This window comes from Bufo gargarizans, chromosome 6 (genome assembly GCF_014858855.1).
Source record: "Bufo gargarizans isolate SCDJY-AF-19 chromosome 6, ASM1485885v1, whole genome shotgun sequence".
NCBI lineage: Eukaryota > Metazoa > Chordata > Amphibia > Anura > Bufonidae > Bufo > Bufo gargarizans.
The window spans coordinates 323,005,625-323,024,024 of NC_058085.1; the positions used below are offsets into that span (position 1 = coordinate 323,005,625).

General features: G+C 45.4%; 1 protein-coding gene across 1 annotated transcript; it reads left to right on the plus strand.

The window, feature by feature from the left end:
* Positions 1–211: 211 nt before the first annotated feature.
* Positions 212–17,603, plus strand: SDCBP2 (syndecan binding protein 2). The gene is made up of 9 exons (XM_044298709.1): positions 212–299; positions 5,544–5,605; positions 6,536–6,605; positions 11,595–11,695; positions 12,300–12,461; positions 12,547–12,722; positions 15,808–15,979; positions 16,284–16,375; positions 17,400–17,603. The coding sequence occupies exons 2-9, from the start codon at positions 5,555–5,557 to the stop codon at positions 17,452–17,454; spliced, it is 879 nt and encodes a 292-aa protein (XP_044154644.1). The 5' UTR covers positions 212–299; positions 5,544–5,554; the 3' UTR covers positions 17,455–17,603.
* Positions 17,604–18,400: the final 797 nt, after the last annotated feature.

Here is an 18,400-nt window from a genome sequence, read left to right on the forward strand (position 1 = left end):
TCAGCTGCAAAGTGCACCACAATGCACGAGCATGGGGTTGTACTAAACCCCTCTCATACACACAGGTTTCAGGGCATTTAATAGGTCAGGTTCCCTTTAAGAGATGGCATTGAGTTACACCTGGTGACAGGTAATTATCAATAGGCAGCTCTCCTGTTATTAACTGTAACCTGTTCTCCTACTTCCTGGCTGTGACCTTAAAGTCTTGTGACCGCCCCTCCCTGCTGGAAGAACTATATAGATAGCAAGCAGGAAGACAGGTGAGCTAGAACCGAGAAGATTGACACCGCACTCACTAGGTAAGCATCTGTCAGTATCCTGTGATATGTATATGAGTGATAGATCCCTGTATCATGGTCAGATGTAGTGTAATCTTACATAGGACTGCAGGTGAACCTACTGTGGTAACTTATGACAGCTTAAGAAAAGAAATAGATAAATGACTAACTCGGTCTGCTACATCACTATACACATCGGGGTGAGATGAGATAAGTTGGTTATGGGGTCCAGCACTTTTGGGGCTCATGCACACAAACTTATTGTTTTCTGTGTCCATTCAGTTTTTTTTGCGGATCACAAAATATATACGGTCGTGTGCATGAGCCCTTATACAGTGAAACTGCTGAGAACATTTATGGCTCCGTCGCCTTTGTTTCTTGACTTTCATTTGTTTTCACCAACACCAGTCATTCTAGTTCTATGCGTTCACATTTCACATGTGGCCCTGGGGGCCAAAAGGTGTATTTCTAACCTTGAAGTCTCAGACTGCAAGTCTCCTTCTAATTTCTACATGTGATCATCACGGCTCCCACATGGGTTTGTCACCCAGCTTTCCCAGATCCCAGAATAGCAAACCTCCTTAGTTATTCAACAATACCACCCTCCACTTCTATATTACTGTAGGTAAAAAAAAACTGGGTGACAACCCCTGTGGGAGCTTTAATGGTGGTTATAATATTCGCCCAGATCCCAGAATAGCAAACCTCCTTAGTTATTCAACAATACCACCCTCCACTTCTATATTACTGTAGGTAAAAAAAAAAATGGGTGACAACCCCTGTGGGAGCTTTAATGGTGGTTATAATATTCGCCCAGATCCCAGAATAGCAAACCTCCTTAGTTATTCAACAATACCACCCTCCACTTCTATATTACTGTAGGTAAAAAAAAAAATGGGTGACAACCCCTGTGGGAGCTTTTATTCGCCCAGATTCCAGAATGGCAAACCTCCTTAGGGTACTTCAGACTAGCGTTTTTCTTTTCCGGCATAGAGTTCCGTCCTAGGGGCTCAATACCAGAAAATAACTGATCAGTTTTATCCTAATACATTCTGAATGGAGAGCAATCTTCAGTTCAGTCTTTTTGACTGTTCAGGACGGAGATAATACGGCAGCATGCTACGGCCCAAAAAACTGAACACTTGCCTGAATGCCGGATCCGGCATTTTTTTTCCATAGGAATGTATTAGTGCCAGATATGGCATTCAAAATAACGTTTTGAAGGATCCGGCAGCGACGGAACTACTTGCCGGATCACTCTGCCGCAAGTGTGAAAGTACCCTTAGTTATGCATAAGTGCCATCCTCCACTTCTATACCACTCTAGGTTGTCGAGGAAAGCTGGGTGATTAAACCCTGTGGGAATGGGAGTTAGCCACCCAGCTTTCCCAGAAACAGATATCAGTACAAAATGACTGAATAGAATTGTTAACTCCCTGACACCTCAAGAAAGGAATACAATACTCGCTGTAGACAAGTGGTCCATCTGTTGCAAACTACAAACCCCAGCAGGTCCTGATAAATGCTGGGAGATGTGGTTTTCCAACGGCTGGAACGCCAAAGCTTGAAGGAGTTTTTATTCAGGAAAACTTTCTTCTAAAAACAGCCCCACACCTGTCCGTAGGTTGTGTCTGCTATTGCACTCAGCATTCGTCATTCAATTCGATGGTGCCACAGGTATTCTGTAGTAACTGACCAGGAAATTCTGGCCACACATTACTGACGTTTCCACCCAACCAGGAGGTGACGCTCATTTATTGCATGAGGTGTTGCTTAATCATTGGATTTCTTGACCTGATCGCTTTGTGATTCAGAACAGGATCCATGTTGGAGAAGATACAGTGAATGATTCATACACTCACTGCCTGAAATAGAAAACCAGCGGTGTGTGTGGAGATCCCTCACCTGTGGTGCTCAGGGTTGGGTTTGTCTCATGCCGAGCTTTTCCAACCCCCCTGAATGGCATTGCTGCCTAGTCAGTGCTCATGCACACACAGTGGTTTGTCCGTATGTCTGTTCCACGGCCCCGCAAAAAAATAAAAAATAAATAGAACATGTCTTATACTTGTGGACAGAGATAGGACAGCTCTACAGAGGGCAGGACATTCCATTCCGCAAAAAGCGAAACGCACACGGCCGGTATTCGTGGTTTGTGGATGCACGATTTGCAGACTGCAAAAATGGCTACGGCTGTGTGTATGAGGCCTTCTACAGTGACATATTCCCTGTTTCAATATCCCCTCATAACTAGAAAGATTTGCCATTCAGGAGCCTGGAAAAGCTTCGGATGACCCCAGTGGGAGCGTCATCAGCTGTCATCCAGCTTTACCAGAGTCAGATACAGCTGAATAGAATATAACAATGTCTTCTTCTGCTAAAAATCCTATGTTTCTGTATGTAATGTCATTTGGGAAAGCTGGGTGACCACCAATGTGGCCACCATTTCAGTTCCTATTAGGCCTCCTGCACATGAACGTGTGCTGCCCGTTGCCGTATTGCGGACCGCATTTGCTGATCGGCTATACACGGGCGCCGTTTCGTGGGCATTCCGCATCACGGATGGAGACCCATTCACTTCAATGGGTCTGCAAATCCGGAGACGCGGAATGGTGCGAAACAGAAGCATGGAACGGAAACCCACGGAAGCACTATGGAGTGCTTCCGTGGGGTTTCGTCCCATACTTGCGTTCTGCAAAAAGATAGAACATGTCCTATCTTTTTGCGGAACGGGCGTTAAAATAAATGGGTCCGCGATCCGCTGCGGCATCCCCACGGTCGGTGTTCGTGCATTCCGTTCGTGTGCAGGAGACCTTAGGGTTATCACTACCTAGCTTTCTTAATATCGTGAGTGCAGATCTGCCAATACATCACCCAGCTCCTATATCACTGTATATAGGATTTCACATTCAGGAGTATGGGAAAGCTGGGTGGCAGCCCTTGTGGAAGCTGACATGGCAGACACATTTTTTTTACTTTCGCCCTCAGATGTAACTTCCTCTTCTGCAGAACATTCAGTACTTTTTACTGTAGCAATATAGGGTGACTGCAGGGCATTCTACTGTTTGCAATTGCCCCAGCTAGATCTGCAGAGCATTGCGTCTGTTTTCCTACAAGTACGTACTGGCACATTCTGCAGATTATCAAATTATTCATAGAGCTATAAACCTAGATGAGTATGTATCTGTTCTGCAGATTGCGGAGCTCTCTGCAGTGCATTCTCCATTTCTTTCTACACTATAGCCATATATGAATAAGTTCTTTATTGATCTGCAGAACATTAATCTGCTTGGTCTAATCTATATTCTACAAATTATTAGTTTCTCTATGTACCTCCAGAGCATTGCCCATCACTGTATCCTAATAATTTATTATGCAGACTATTCGATTCTTGACATTCCTACAAATCAGCAGAGTTCTGCACTTGAAATGGTCTCCTGTCTGTAATGTATGTACAGTATATACCATTGACAGGGGTACACCTAGCCTTTCTGCTGCCTGAGGCGAAAACTGAAATGCCCCCCCCCCCCCCATGCCAATTTCTTAACCTAACCCCTTCCCTCTAGCCCTACTATTAAAGACATACTTGGAAAACATTACATACAGGGTAATACACCGCCACATACCTCTTACATCCACTGACGGGATGTAGATGTTCTCTTTCTTTATTTTCTCCATTCAGACCAGACCGCCATGATGATTTCTTTCAGCCATCTCTTGTCTCGGCAGAGTTTGATAACTACCCACCTTCTGAACACCCCATCCTGCCACCTCTAATACTTTGCCATTGTGCATCCAGGGCCGGTGCTACCATAAGGCAGACCAAGCGGCCGCCTTAGGGCGCACCCTGGGGGAGGGCGGAAAAATGTGACATGGAGGGGGAGAAATGTGACATGGGGGTCTGATGGCTGACATTGGGGGCTGATGGCTGGGGGATGATGTCTGACATGGGGTTCTGATCTGAGGTCTGATTAACATTGGGGGTCTGATTGGGGCTGTGAGCTGAGGTCTGATTAACATTGGGGGTCCAATTGCTGGTCTGACCTGAGGTGTAATGGAAAATATTTTTTTCTTATTATCCTCCTCTAAAACCTAGGTGTGTCTCAGAGGGCGAAAAATAGGGTCCTCAAACCAGCCATTGTCTGAAGCAGAGAGAAGATACCAGGACCACAGAGAGGAGAAGCGTGGGGGGGGGGGGGGGGGGCGCCAAAATGTAGCTTCGCTTGTCTTGGCAAAAATCCTTGCACCGGCCCTGTTCCCAATACTATACTTCAGAAACAGTCCCCCTGAAAATACTATTACCACACAGATAGTTCCCCTTCAATAATTATTGGCACACAGTATCCTGAAAATAACTGTGCCCAGGAAACAGTGTCCCTGAAACTTATAGTGCCGTAAACATAGTGTCCTCCAAAAATAATTGTCCTAAGCTGAAACTGTGCCAAGGTGCCTCCCAATGTAAGGCCCCTTTCACACGAGCGAGTTTTCCGTGCGGGTGCAATGCGTGACGTGAATGCATAGCACCTGCACTGAATCCTGATCTATTAATTTTAATAGGTCTGTGTACAATAATTCCCCCTTGCAATGTGTGGCAGTACAAAAATGCCCTCTAATGTGTGCTAATAAAAAAAATATGCTCCCTTATGACATGTGACAGTACAAAAAAAAAACTTTTAGTGCTCCATGTAGAAAAAATGTCCCCATAGTGGCCACCTTAGAATGTGTGCCAGTACAAAAAATGCTCCCTTACAATGTTCGCTAAGTACAAAAAATGCCCCCTTATGTGCAGTACAACGAATGTCCCCATAGTGACCCCCTTGTGTGCCAGTACAAAAATGCTCCTTTTTACAGCTGTAATGTCCCCATAGTGCTTTCTCCAATTACAAAATAATGACCCCCCACCCCATTGTGGCCGAACACCATGTTGCCAAATAAAAATAATAAACTTAAATACTTACGTTGCTACTGTGCCCCGTCGCAGCATTCAACTGTATTTCTGTCCTCAGTACAGCGATGCAGTTGACTATGTAGAGATGAGCGTTTTCACAATGAATGCGCCCATGGCCCTTCCGCTGCCCCACTCTTGCCTCTACCTGCTGCTGCCTGATGCAATCACCTCACTTGGCCTCATTGGTGGTGCACCCCTGACCATTGATTTCAGACAATCGTCCATTTTTCTGTAGGCACCATCTGTTTTATATTTTTTTATACCCCAGAGAACATGAGATCACCCACACCTGCAACACTAAATACGTTCCCCTCGTTTCAGGTACTTCAGTCATGTCTCTGTACCCATCTCTAGAGGATCTGAAGGTGGACCGGACCTTACAGGTGAGTTCATAATCACTCTCTGTATTCTAGTAGCCATATCCCTTTCATTAAAGAGCCCCTGTCTCCCTTCTGTCTATGTTTTGTGAGAAATGTAATGTACACCCGACATGCTTCCCTAGAGATGGAGATAAGTGGCTGCCAGTACTTCTGGTGTTGTTTATATATGAGGGAAACAGAACAAAATCCAATCTTGTCACATATTGGGAGATGTGGAGAGTGCTGACAGATATCTAATGTGCATGGAGGCCAGGGCATAGCTAAAGGCTCATGGGCCCTGGTGCAAGAGTTCAGCTTGGGCCCCCGTTCCCTCAGTGCTTTGTGGCGGGGTGCCTGAGGGAAAAATTGAAACAGAACCTCACCCCCTCCCATTGCCAAATTCTTGATCTAACCCCTTCCCTCCAGCCAGAGGTGTAACTTGACCAGCATGTACTTTCTATAATATCGGTGTCTTCTTATGTGGCACAAGGGTCTTTGGGCCCCCTCCGGCTCCTGGGCCGGGTAGTAACTGCTACCTCTGCACCCCCTATAGCTACACATGGCCATAGCTTCTTCAAGAAGTCCCTTTTCAGCACTGTGGAATTTTATGCAAATAAGAAACCTGAGAATAGGGGATGGCGCACCCTAGTGAGAGATGTGTGATCTCTTCCTCTCAAATGTCGTAAGCGTTGTGAAGGAAAGTCCAGAAGAAGGTGCGGCAGACACAACGGTCTGTATACAGGTATCACAACATACAGATGTATTGAGTCACAGGCTATCAGTAGGTACTGGGATTATGGTTGAATCTCGGCCATGTGACATTCCCCGTAATGACACACGTCATGTTGTGTCACCTCACGTGATATAATAACACATATGGCTTCCTCACAGGTGAGTCGGTGACTCATGGCTTTAGGGGAGAGTAACCTATTTATTTTTATTTGTCTCTTCCAGGCTCAGTCCATCCAAGTGATCGCCCAATCACAGCCTGCAGCCATAATGCCACCTTTGCCCTCCACCAATGGTAGGTGGCCCATAGGAAACCTTTTACTTAGTGTTTTCTTAATGGCTCTCTAATTCTGTTCTTGAAAATGAAACTTGCACTGCGATTAGTTGCTATGGATAAAAAAACTAAGACAAAAAAAACTATTCTTCTTTTAGTGACCGCTCACACTGCATTTATTTTTGTGTGGACACTACTGTAAAATTCCAACGGCAAACGCGTCATTTCCAGCTCCCATTCCTTTCACTGGGAGGAAGCGCTGAAGATCACGGAGTGGCGGTTTAAAGCCGCGACCACGACGAGAAGGGACATGTATGCAATCTTCAGCGCCGCCTCCTATTGAAAAGCATGTGAGGCATAAACGATGCATCACTGGTGGAATTTTGGTGCAGTGTCCGTGTAAAAATTCCACCGGAAAAAAACGCTGTGTAAACAGCCCCTTAGACCAGACCTCCCAAGTGTCTCTCCTTTGGAGGGACAGTCCGTATTTTTGACCCAGGTCCCTCTTTCCCCCTTTTCTCCTTAAATGCCCCTCCTTTTGATATTAGGTGTAGATTTGCAATTTACTTAATTATTTGATGCAATTTGTATTTTAGCAATTTCTGTATTCAGATAATTTTTGCGCTATTGTGAGCTAAGAAAACTATTAAAGTGTATAAATATGTCGGAAAATGGACTTTCACACAATGAACCATAAGTGTCCCTTTTTGACAGTCCAAAAAGTTGGGACAGTTTTTATAACTCTGCCCCAAAGTATATTAGAAAGTTGCAGGACAGCCTGTCATACCATGAGTGAGCTATAGGAGCAGTGCCGTTGTCAGGCAGCACATCCCTAGCAACCAGTCTCAGCTTACTTTGGACTTTAGTTTAGAGTCAAATTGGCACAAAGGTAAAGGGGCAAAAAGGCCTAACAGTACTAAAACTACTCTTCTGTCTCTCTGATACAGTCTGCAGCACATTACTCACATTACTCTGTGCTGTGAGGGTATGACCACACAGAGTAGTCGTGCTAGCTACGCTTGGGATGTGGCCGAGTACCAAGCGGCCTATTAAAGTGGTTGTCCCATGCCCTATTTACAGCATAGGCCCCAGTGATGGCTAACCTCCGGCACTCCAGTTGTGATGAAACTACGACTCCCAGCATGCTCTATTAATTTCTATGGAGTTCTGAGAACAGCCAAGCAAGTGTGCATCTTGGTAGTTGTAGTTTTACCTCAGCTGGCGTGCCGGAGGTTAGCCATCACAGGCATAGGGGATAAGTGTCTGATTGATGAGGGTCTGACCACTGGGACCCCACCGATCACGAGAATCTGAACGGAGCAGGGGTCACACATGCGTGCTGCCGCTTCATTCATCTCTGTAGGGCTGCCCATTTCTGGCAGTCCCATAGTGTTAAATGGAGTGGCGGACATGCATGTGTATTTCCAGCTCCATTCAAACTAGGAGGATGGGCCCCCATTCTCATGATCCACAGGGGCCCCAGCAGGCTGATCACCACCGATAGCACACTTAGGGTTCATGCAGACGAACGTACTTGGGTCGCCCGTGAAGTGCATTGGGAACTGCAAATTTTAGCCCCCAATGCACCTGAACCATCTGTGTGGCCAGCGCTGATGGATGCAGACCCATTCACCTTGAATGGGTCCGCAATCCGTCTGCACCACAAATAGAGCATGTTCTATTTTTTGTGGTGTGGAGGCATGGACTGAAATGTCCTGGAAGTGCTCCATAGTGCTCCCATGGCCTTCCTCTCCGTGCCTCGGCACTGTATCTTACGGATTGCTGACCCATTCTGTGAAACAGTGCGCACATGGCCAGTGCCCATATATTGCGGGCCGCAGAACAGGCATTGCCGGCAGACGTTCATGTGCATGAGCCCTTAGGCTGGTATTACACCAGCAGATGTGGCAATCTCCTGCTTGTGAATGCAGGAGACAGCTGCAGCGATCTCCTCCACAGTATCTGGAGGAGTGATCACTATGCCATCGCTTGTCTTCATACACAATCATTTTTAAGCCTGCTTTATCAGGTAATCGGTGGCAGTATTACACAGGTAGATCATCGCTAATGAGCGTTCCTACCAATGCTTGTTAGCGATGATCTGCCCAACTAGGTTAGGTGTAATACAGCCCTTATCCCTCTAGACTTTGAATAGGATATAAGTTGTCTTAATGAGACAAGCCCTTTAACTAATTCCAACCACATTGTTTATTCTGTCTTCATTGTTAATGGCCACACGGTTTACCAATTTACTGCACAGACATTAACAATGAAGACGGAAGAAACAATGTGCTTGGAATTAGTTAATAGGATGCAGCTTCTGCTTGTACGCCTGAGCGCTACTCCACCTGAGGTGGCTACATCCCAAATCCCATGTAGCTACTCTGTGTGGTCATACCCAAAGGCAGGGATGCTCAACCTGCGGCCCTCCAGCTGTTGTAAAACTACAACTCCCACCATTCCCTTCTGTAGGCTGATAGCTGTAGGGTATCCGGGAATGATAGGAGTTGAAGTTTTGCAACAACTGGAGGGTCGCAGGTTGAGCATGCCTGCCCTAAGGGAATCTCTGTAGGATTCAGTGTAGAGCAAGGATGGCTAACCTGCGGCTCTCCAGCTGCTGTAAAACTACAACTCCCACCATGCCCTTCTGTAGGTTGATAGCTGTAGGCAGTGTGGGCATGCTGGGAGTTGTAGTTTTGCAACAGCTGGAGAGCCTCAGGTTGGCAATCGCTGGTGTAGAGCAGGGATGCTCAACCTGCGGCCCTCCAGCTGTTGCAAAACTACAACGCCCAGCATACGCTAATAGCTGTAGGCTGCCCAGGCATGCTGGGAGTTGTAGTTTTGCAACAGCTGGAGGGCCGCAGGTTGGGCATCCCTAGTGTAGAAGATATCAAACTATGACTGCATCATATACGCGGAAGCTGCCACACATCAGACTGCAGGAGGGGGGCCATAGTGATATGAGTGGAATACCAGGATCCTGTGACCTGAAGGATGGCAGATCAGGGTGTGACAGTACCTAAAGATACTACGATATGTTTATCTATAGAACCTGGCCTATACTGGATGGGCTCTACATTGCTCTCTGCTGGAAGTATGTGGTTACTGCAGCCTCCTGTTTGTTCAAAGAACATTGCAAGTAAAGAGTCCTACCTGTACCTTGTGCCCAAAAGAAATTCTGAGACTTTGTGTTTGCTTAAGATTATTTTTATATGTTAAATATATTACAACAAAGCTGCCAAACCTTGAAGATAAGATGCCACACTTCACCTACATCTAGGAGGGTGAACACTCTATAGCACAAACAGTGCTCGGACACTAGCAACCATATCTGCGTTCCGGCACGTCCTGTGTCCCCGGTTCGTTTGCTGGGTGACTGAGTGTAATCTATTGTTCTCTGTTGTCAGTCATTAACTACACTGGGTGTCATTGTATAAACAACTTCACGGCCTGGTGTCAGCATCACATACCATTTATAGTGCTGTCGTCTGTTTGTGGCCTCCCTCAGGACCAGGTTATGGCTGCACCCCATATAATTACAGCCGGTCAAACTACTAAATGCTGGATCTTTTATGCGCGCATTAAAACGATCGGTTGTTGGCAGAGAATCACGGCGTGTAAACAGGGATGTGGTGCCGCCAATAATGGGACACCTACAATGTCTGTTTTTTTAGGAAGAAAATTGATCTCCCTTTGTACTCAAAGGGCCAGATTTATCACGACTCTGACAGCTCACTCCACTTTAACATATGGCTAAAGTCAGTTTTAGCCAAGTCAGATTTTTGATCGGCCCTTTAAGACTGTAATAAATGTGGTTTGACGGTAGCAGTTTATCCGTCAGTAAGCAGCTTTACAAAAGTCGCACATCTTTATGAAAAAGTCGCACGTTTTTATGAAAAAGTCGCATGTTCTATTAAAAAGTCTCATAAGATAAGCATGGTCCTCACTGGAGTGAAATTGCGACTTTTTTGCGACTTTTTAAATAGTCCCAATAGTAAATCTGTCTAGAGATTCATTTACATAAGAAAACACGCCCACTGGCGTGCATAGTGCAGAGCAGAATTTGTGCGCAGTTTTAGCGTTTGGGACTTTTGTGGGACTTTTTCACTCCATTATTCTGACCTGAGCTAATGATAAATCTGGCCCAATGTATTTTGTCATCTCCAGTACGTGTAGCTTTCTTCAGATAGCAAGTTGGGTAGTCCTCCTGCCAATACCACGTGAGCCTGATCGGTTCTGGGAAACGGAGCAGACTGCAGGCACCAGCCTGTCCTCTTAGGGAGCCTTCACACATGGCAGAAACTTTTAAAAACTTCTAAAAATCAGTTCCATGTATCATTCTGACACTGTTCAAACTATTCTTTTGGAGGGAAACGCATGGACTTCTGCAAGTTTCATTCCAAGACTGGATCCGTTATACCAGCCTTCCAGCTGTTGTAAAACTACAACTCCCACAATGCCCTGCTGTAGGCTGATACCTGTAGGCCAGGGATGCTCAACCTGTGGCCCTCCAGCTGTTGCAAAACTACAACTCCCAGCATGCGCTAATAGCTGTAGGCTGCCCAGGCCTGCTGGGAGTTGTAGTTTTGCAACAGCTGGAGGGCCACAGTTTGAGGATGTGTGTGTTATACAGTCAACAAAATCTTAACACGGTGCAGATTACGCTCAGCTTTTCCAAGCGGATTTTTTTAATCTGCAGCATGTCAATTGTTTGTGCGATTTCTTTTGGAGCAGATTTCACCCTTTTCAATAGTATTTTTCGTATGGGTCTGATGTGGAAACGCACAGAAAACCTCCTGGAAATCTGTGCGCTTTTTCTGTTACTAAACCTGTACCCCGTGTGCTGGCACCCGCATTGTGGAACGTTTAGGATTTGTGCCACAACTAATAATATTGTCTAAAAGTAAGTGTAAACTTAGACAGACAGGGGGATATTTATCACCCCCCCTAGGCAGGAAAATTGGTGTTTAAAAAGTCGCAATCCGCTCAATTAAGTTTCCATTCTCTTAGGTCTATACCCAAACCTGACAGAACTCAACAATTACATGGGACTGTCACTGACTGACGAGGAGTTACAGCTCAATATGTCACTGGTTCCATCTGGAGGAAATGTGAGTGTTGTTCTGCTCAACTCATTATTATTTATAGGCCTCATGCACACGACCGTTCCGTTTTTTGCAGTCCACAAATTGTGGATCCGCAAAACACGGAAGCCGCCCATGTGCCAGGCGGCCCATTGTAGAAATGCAAACGGACAAGAATAGGACATGTTATATATTTTTTTGTGGAGCATCGGATGCGGACAGCACACGGAGTGCTGTCCGCATCTTTTGCGGCCCCATTGAAGTGAATGGGTCCGCACCAGAGCCGCAAAAACTGCAGCTCGGATGCAGACCAAAACAACGGTCGTGTGCATGAGGCCTTATGTTAAGAAAGTAAATCTGCCTAATCACACAAATGGAGCACTAACAATTTGTCATCATTGTCACAATATCCGCTTGCTGTCAGTGAATGAGAACATTGCTGTATACATCTTGAGGCTGTGCCGACCTAAGGGTAAAGATTTGCAGCAGAAATGGTCGGAGATTGTTTTAGGATTTCTACAAGCCCAATTTAATTGAATGATACAGTCTCAGAAATTTTTTAAATCTTACATTTCTTGTTACACTCCGTTGGCAGACACACATTTCATTGCTCCCTCTCTTTGCCCTGCAGGCGGTGGCAATCCCTCAAACCCTCCATGGTGGTCTAGTGGCTCCAGTCACTGGTAATGACATCGGTCTGAGACGGGCAGAAATTAGGAATGGAATCCGGGAAGTTATCCTATGTAAGGACGAGAATGGCAAGGTGGGCCTGAGGCTGCGGGCTGTGGATAAGGTGAGGAGACACCGTGGGGGCCACATGCTGGAAGGACTGGGATAAGGCAGTAGGACTGACACTCTGTAATGGCATCTTGTTCCAGGGGGTGTTTGTGCAGCTCGTCCAAGCCAATTCTCCAGCCTCCCTGGTGGGCCTGAGATTCGGGGATCAGATATTACAGATCGATAACCAGGACTGTGCTGGGTGGAGCAGCGAACGGGCTTACAAGGCACTGAAGAAAGCAGGACAGGACAGGATCAGCGTAATAGTCCGGGACCGGTGAGTTAACCCCTATGCACAAGCACAGACACCATATTTAAAAAAATTGCTCTTAATTAAGGCATTCGCCCTAAAATCTATGAAACAATTGAATAAAACTGTTTTGTGTATACAGCATCTATGCAGACGGATGTGTTTTCGTGGTTTGATCCTGCAGGCATAGTCCCTTCCATCTGTCCTCTATAGACGGTCACTTAGCAAAAAGTAAAAGGACAGATGAAAGAGTATAATTGCAAGGTCCAACTACACAGGGTTTATATGTGGTCTGTAGCCATGAAGACACATACGACAGCATAGGAGGTGTAAACACAAGACAGTAGTAGTAGTAGAGGTTTTGGTCACCAGCAATTTATTTTCTGTTATAAAAATGCTCCAGTTGTGAGAGATCTTCTTTACTTCATTATAATGGCGCCCCTTGATGTTTAATCTGTATAGTAATGTGCACTTCCATTTACTGAGGTGGTCACACATGCTCAGTGTCATCCCGTAACTGCCACCAGTCATATCTACATATTACTGTTAGAAGCTGAGGCAGTTACAGGGAGAGAGCAGCAGCAGAAAGGGCATGCCCCATTACTTGTTATAGGGAGAGCTCCAGCCGAATTCACACGTCTCCCGGCTGCGACAGGGAGAAAGCTGCAGCAGAAAGAACCCCCCCCCCCCCCCCTTCCCCGAGCTTTCACAGGGAGAAATCTGCAGCAGAACGAACCCCCCCTTCCCCGAGCTTTAACAGGGAGAAATCTGCAGCAGAAAGAACCCCCCCCCCTTCCCCGAGCTTTCACAGGGAGAAATCTGCAGCAGAACGAACACCCCCCCTTCCCCGAGTTTTGACAGGGAGAAAGCTGCAGCAGAAAGAACAAGACCCCTGAGCTGCCACCCTTAGGAAAATCTATCAGAGGAACTGGCCCCATGTGAGGTACAGGGCTGGTTTAGGCTTTCTTACAGATTGTCATATACGATATCTGATTTACATTTGTTACATCAGTCATGACATAAACCCTTTAGTTTAAAAAAAAAAATGATTGAAAGTAGACATAGCTGCCAGCATCTAGAGCAGATGGGTGAGGTACAATATGGCTGTCATTATAGCTCCTAAGGGTTATCACCTGGCTTTCCTGGAAACTGATAACTCACATGGAGTGTTCAACGAATGCGTTCCTGGGAAAGTGGAGTGTGGGCTACAAGGACGGCCATATAAACAGTCACCCATCTTTCTTTTCAGAAGGCGGAGTTGCTCTATAAAGTTTGGAGCACGACTTATTATATAGGAGATATTCCTATAGTCATCACAGGCTAAATATCACAATAGAGAACATTTCCGGAGCTTCCAATCTACAATTAGTTATAAGTCCTTTATTTCTCTATAAATATTCAGAAAACAGGCACAAACCATCATATACACTTCAGCTATTTACTATCAATTTGGTAACAGCTGCCAATGTAACCACTCTGGAAAAACAGAGACGGACTGATGGCTAACCTCTGGCACTCCAGCTGTGGTGAAACTACAACTCCCAGCATGCTCCATTCATTTCTATGGAGTTCTGAAAACCGCTAAGCAAGTGTGCATCTTGGGAGTTGTAGTTTTACCACAGCTGGAGGGCCAGCGGTTAGCCATCACAGGACTAAGGCTTCCCTATGCCTAGAACAGTGCCCCTGGTGGACAATCTCATTTATTTAAAGGGAGTGTCACCACAGTATGCCATTATACACTGCTTACCTATTACTGTAGCATAACTATAGGAGTCAAATGGTACCCGTCTCCTTTTGTTTTGATGTTTACCAAAGGATAAAAACGCTGTTTTATTCATATGTAAATGAGGTCTCGCAAGTGCCCAGGGGCAGCGTTCGGGCTGTAAGTGCCCGTGCCCCTCTTCCTTCTTCTCACATAACCCCTCCCCAGCCTATTGCTTGGCCCACCCTATAAGCCTCTTGCATCATCCAGTTTACTGTATGAGATCCTGCCTGCGTATGCGCACTGTGATGACCATTGTGGGCATGCGCCAGCAGGATCTCGTCCAGTATACTGGATGACGCAAGAGGCTTACAGTGTGGGCCAAGCAACTGGCTGGGGAAGGGTTATGTGAGAAGAAGGAAGAGCGGCCTGGGCACTTACAGCCCGAACGCTGGGCACTTGCGAAACCTCATTTACATATGAATAAAACAGCGTTTTTATCCTTTGGTAAACATCAAAACAAAAAGGAGACAGGTACCATTTGACTCATCTATAGTTATACTACAGTACTATATAAGCAGTGTATAATGGCATACTGTGGTGACAGACTCCCTTTAAATAGCTACAATTAAAGCAGTGTTCCTTCTAGTGGTGACTTAATTATAGCAGTGTAGAGAGAAATTGGAGCAGTGCCCTCTAGTGGCCAAGGCAGCTAATCTGTGTAGTAAGTATAAATTAAACAGTGCCCTCTATCTTTCAAGGCATCAGTTTAGTAGGTCTATTTTGGACACTGCCCTCTAGTGGTTATCTTATTTGGTAGCTTTTCCGAACTTTGTTTTATGCAGTATTTAAAGGCCATTTGGAATATATTAGTTCGGCATAATACAAGTTCTACAGTAACTTTCATTGGAAAAATCCTCCCCTTACAGAGCATGTTCAATCCATCATTTCTTTCCGAAGATCACGTGATTTACAAATAGTCCAGTATTGATTCTAGTAAAAACACCAAAAGCAAAAATCCATACAGCATCTATACTCGAGGTCATGGGGTGGGTTTGGACAGCTGCTTCCTTGGTCAAATCAAAGTCAGGATCCCTGCAGAATTTCCCTCTATCAGTGCATAGTGTAAATGCCACATTTCCCACAATGCACATCAGAGCATGCTTTGTGCAGACACTGAACCAGCAGGGGTATTGAATAATATTTGAGTTCCTAAGGCCTAAGAGAAGACAGATTGTGAATGCAGCTCTGCAGAGCTGATTAAAGGGCCCGATGTCGCCCAGTAGAGGATTATATATAGATGTAACCTGGAAATTAGGATCAAAAAAGGGAGCTATGATGGTCTTAAATGATTGCAGGGTTTACAGTGACCTATAGAGGGCGTTACTAACAGTTACTTGCTTTTCTTAGCCCATTCCAGCGTACCGTTACCCTACAGAAGGACAGCTCAGGACATGTAGGCTTCATCTACAAGAAGGGAAAGATCACATCACTGGTAAAGGACAGCTCGGCTGCCAGAAATGGGCTGCTCACCAACCACTACCTGTGTGAGATCAACGGGCAGAACGTCATTGGACTCAAGGTGAACCGACATGGCCAGATCTCTAGGGGACATTATGTGTAATATATTTCAGTATTAGAGAATTGCATAACTAGCAGTTCCCCGATATATAGCTTAGCGCAGTGCAGAAGTGATGGCAGTGTGTGACGGATGATGTGGTGGAGTACAGGAGAATGGGGGTTGGAGCATCATTCAGTGTGCAAGTGATAGATTTAGTGCAAGTAAGTGTATATTGAGGAAGGGGGTCTCACAGTGTATATGTGCCGTAAGTGTTATGTGAGCTGATTCATTTAAAGCATTCTAACATGTCAATTCCTTCTCTCAGGATAGCCAGGTAGAAAACATTTTGGCATCATCCGGCCGCAGTGTCACCATCACCGTGATCCCTACCATCATCTACAATCACATTGTAAAAAAGTAAGACTTCAATTACAGGAGTACAATTGGGGGGAGGGTTGGTGGCAAGTTAGTAGATCTCTGCAACTTCTGTGACCATTGTGTCTCTAGAGGACACGTCCTGTGCCGGTCTGTCTGGAAGAGAGCTGTGGTGCAGATGTCCGGCTCTTTTCCTGCACATGGAGACACGGGTTCACATAAGTCATAGTGGAGAGCCACTTCAAGTGCCCAGCTTTTCTTGAAAGGGAACAGGCTGGATAAATAATGGCTCCTGTTCACATCCAAGGAAATCTTCTGCACCATCTGGGTGATTAAAGGGGTTGTGCAACTTTGGGAGGAAGAGGTGGGTTGAAGAATACCCCGAAGTTTACATCCAGAGAGCCCAGCGTAGGTCATAGAGTGAAGGAACTGGGGCCAGCAGCAAGTATGCATCTCTTGTATGACTGCTCGGCATGAGAGGGGTTTCACACAGAATCTAGGATGCCGCCCCGATGCTATAAGGGGATCTTCACAGCCTGTAGCTGGGGAGCAGGACCGCCTGGCACATTTAACTAAAGAACAAAGCATCCAAGATTAATAAAGTATAATAAGAAGACATTATTTTAAGCCTTGTCTGAAGCTGAAGGCTTGTTTTAAAGGGGAAGTTTCACATGTACAGAAGCAAGAAGCAGCGATTTCTGTGGTCTCCAGAGCAGAGTCTAAATGAAAACATAATGTGTTACTGGCATTTCAGAGGTTAAAAGAGTCAGTGTTAGGAAATATATGTCCTTGTCCTCTATGGCAGGGATGCCCAACCTGCGGCCCTCCAGTTGTTGCAAAACTACAACATCCATCATGCCCGAACAGGCTACAGCTATCTGGGCATGCTGGGAGTTGTAGTTTTGCAACAGCTGGAGGGCCGCAGGTTGGGGATCTCTGCTCTATGGGAAAAAGGGAGACATGACAATGAGGGAGAGGGTTGAAACCATCATAACCCAGAAACGTGCAAGGATACATGGGGCTACAGACTGCAGTTCGCTAAACATTAAGCTTTTATTTCTTTCAGAATGTCATCTGGACTCATTAAGAACGCCATGGATCATTCCATCCCAGAGGTGTAAAGACACCTGTCTGGAAAACTATGTATGTAAGCACCTGAAGTAACATGGTCAATAGCCTGAAGGTGCGTCAAGTCCTAATATGCACTTTATATATACAGACGTGGACAAAATTGTTGGTACCCTTTGGTCAATGAAAGAAAAAGTCACAATGGTCACAGAAATAACTTTAATCTGACAAAAGTAATAATAAATTAAAATTCTATAAATGTTAACCAATGAAAGTCAGACATTGTTTTTCAACCATGCTTCAACAGAATTATGTAAAAAAATAAACTCATGAAACAGGCATGGACAAAAATGATGGTACCCCTAGAAAACACAGAACATAATGTGACCAAAGGGACATGTTAATTCAAGGTGTGTCCACTAATTAGCATCACAGGTGTCTACAACCTTGTAATCAGCCATTGGGCCTATATATATGGCTCCAGGTAATCACTGTGTTGTTTGGTGATATGGTGTGTACCACACTCGACATGGACCAGAGGAAGCAAAGGAAAGAGCTGTCTCAAGAGATCAGAAAGAAAATTATAGACAAGCATGTTAAAGGTAAAGGCTATAAGACCATCTCCAAGCAACTAGATGTTCCTGTGAGTACAGTTGCACATATTATTCATAAGTTTAAGATCCATGGGACTGTAGCCAACCTCCCTGGACGTGGCCGCAGGAGGAAAATTGATGACAAATCTAAGAGACGGATAATCCGAATGGTAACAAAAGAGCCTAGAAAGACTTCTAAAGAGATTCAAGGTGAACTTCATGCTCAAGGAACATCAGTGTCAGATCGCACCATCCGTCGTTGTTTGAGCCAAAGTGGACTACATGGGAGACGACCAAGGAGGACACCATTGTTGAAAACGAATCATAAAAAAGCAAGACTGGAATATGCCAAACTACATGTTGACAAGCCACAAAGCTTCTGGGAGAATGTCCTGTGGACAGATGA

Bases quoted from the DNA above. Each gene is read 5' to 3' on its own strand.
- SDCBP2 (XM_044298709.1), top strand. From the start codon at position 5,555: ATGTCTCTGTACCCATCTCTAGAGGATCTGAAGGTGGACCGGACCTTA. The intron at 11,696-12,299 runs GTGAGTGTTGTT...TTTGCCCTGCAG, and splicing joins TGGTTCCATCTGGAGGAAAT to GCGGTGGCAATCCCTCAAAC. The intron at 15,980-16,283 runs GTGAACCGACAT...TCCTTCTCTCAG, and splicing joins AGAACGTCATTGGACTCAAG to GATAGCCAGGTAGAAAACAT.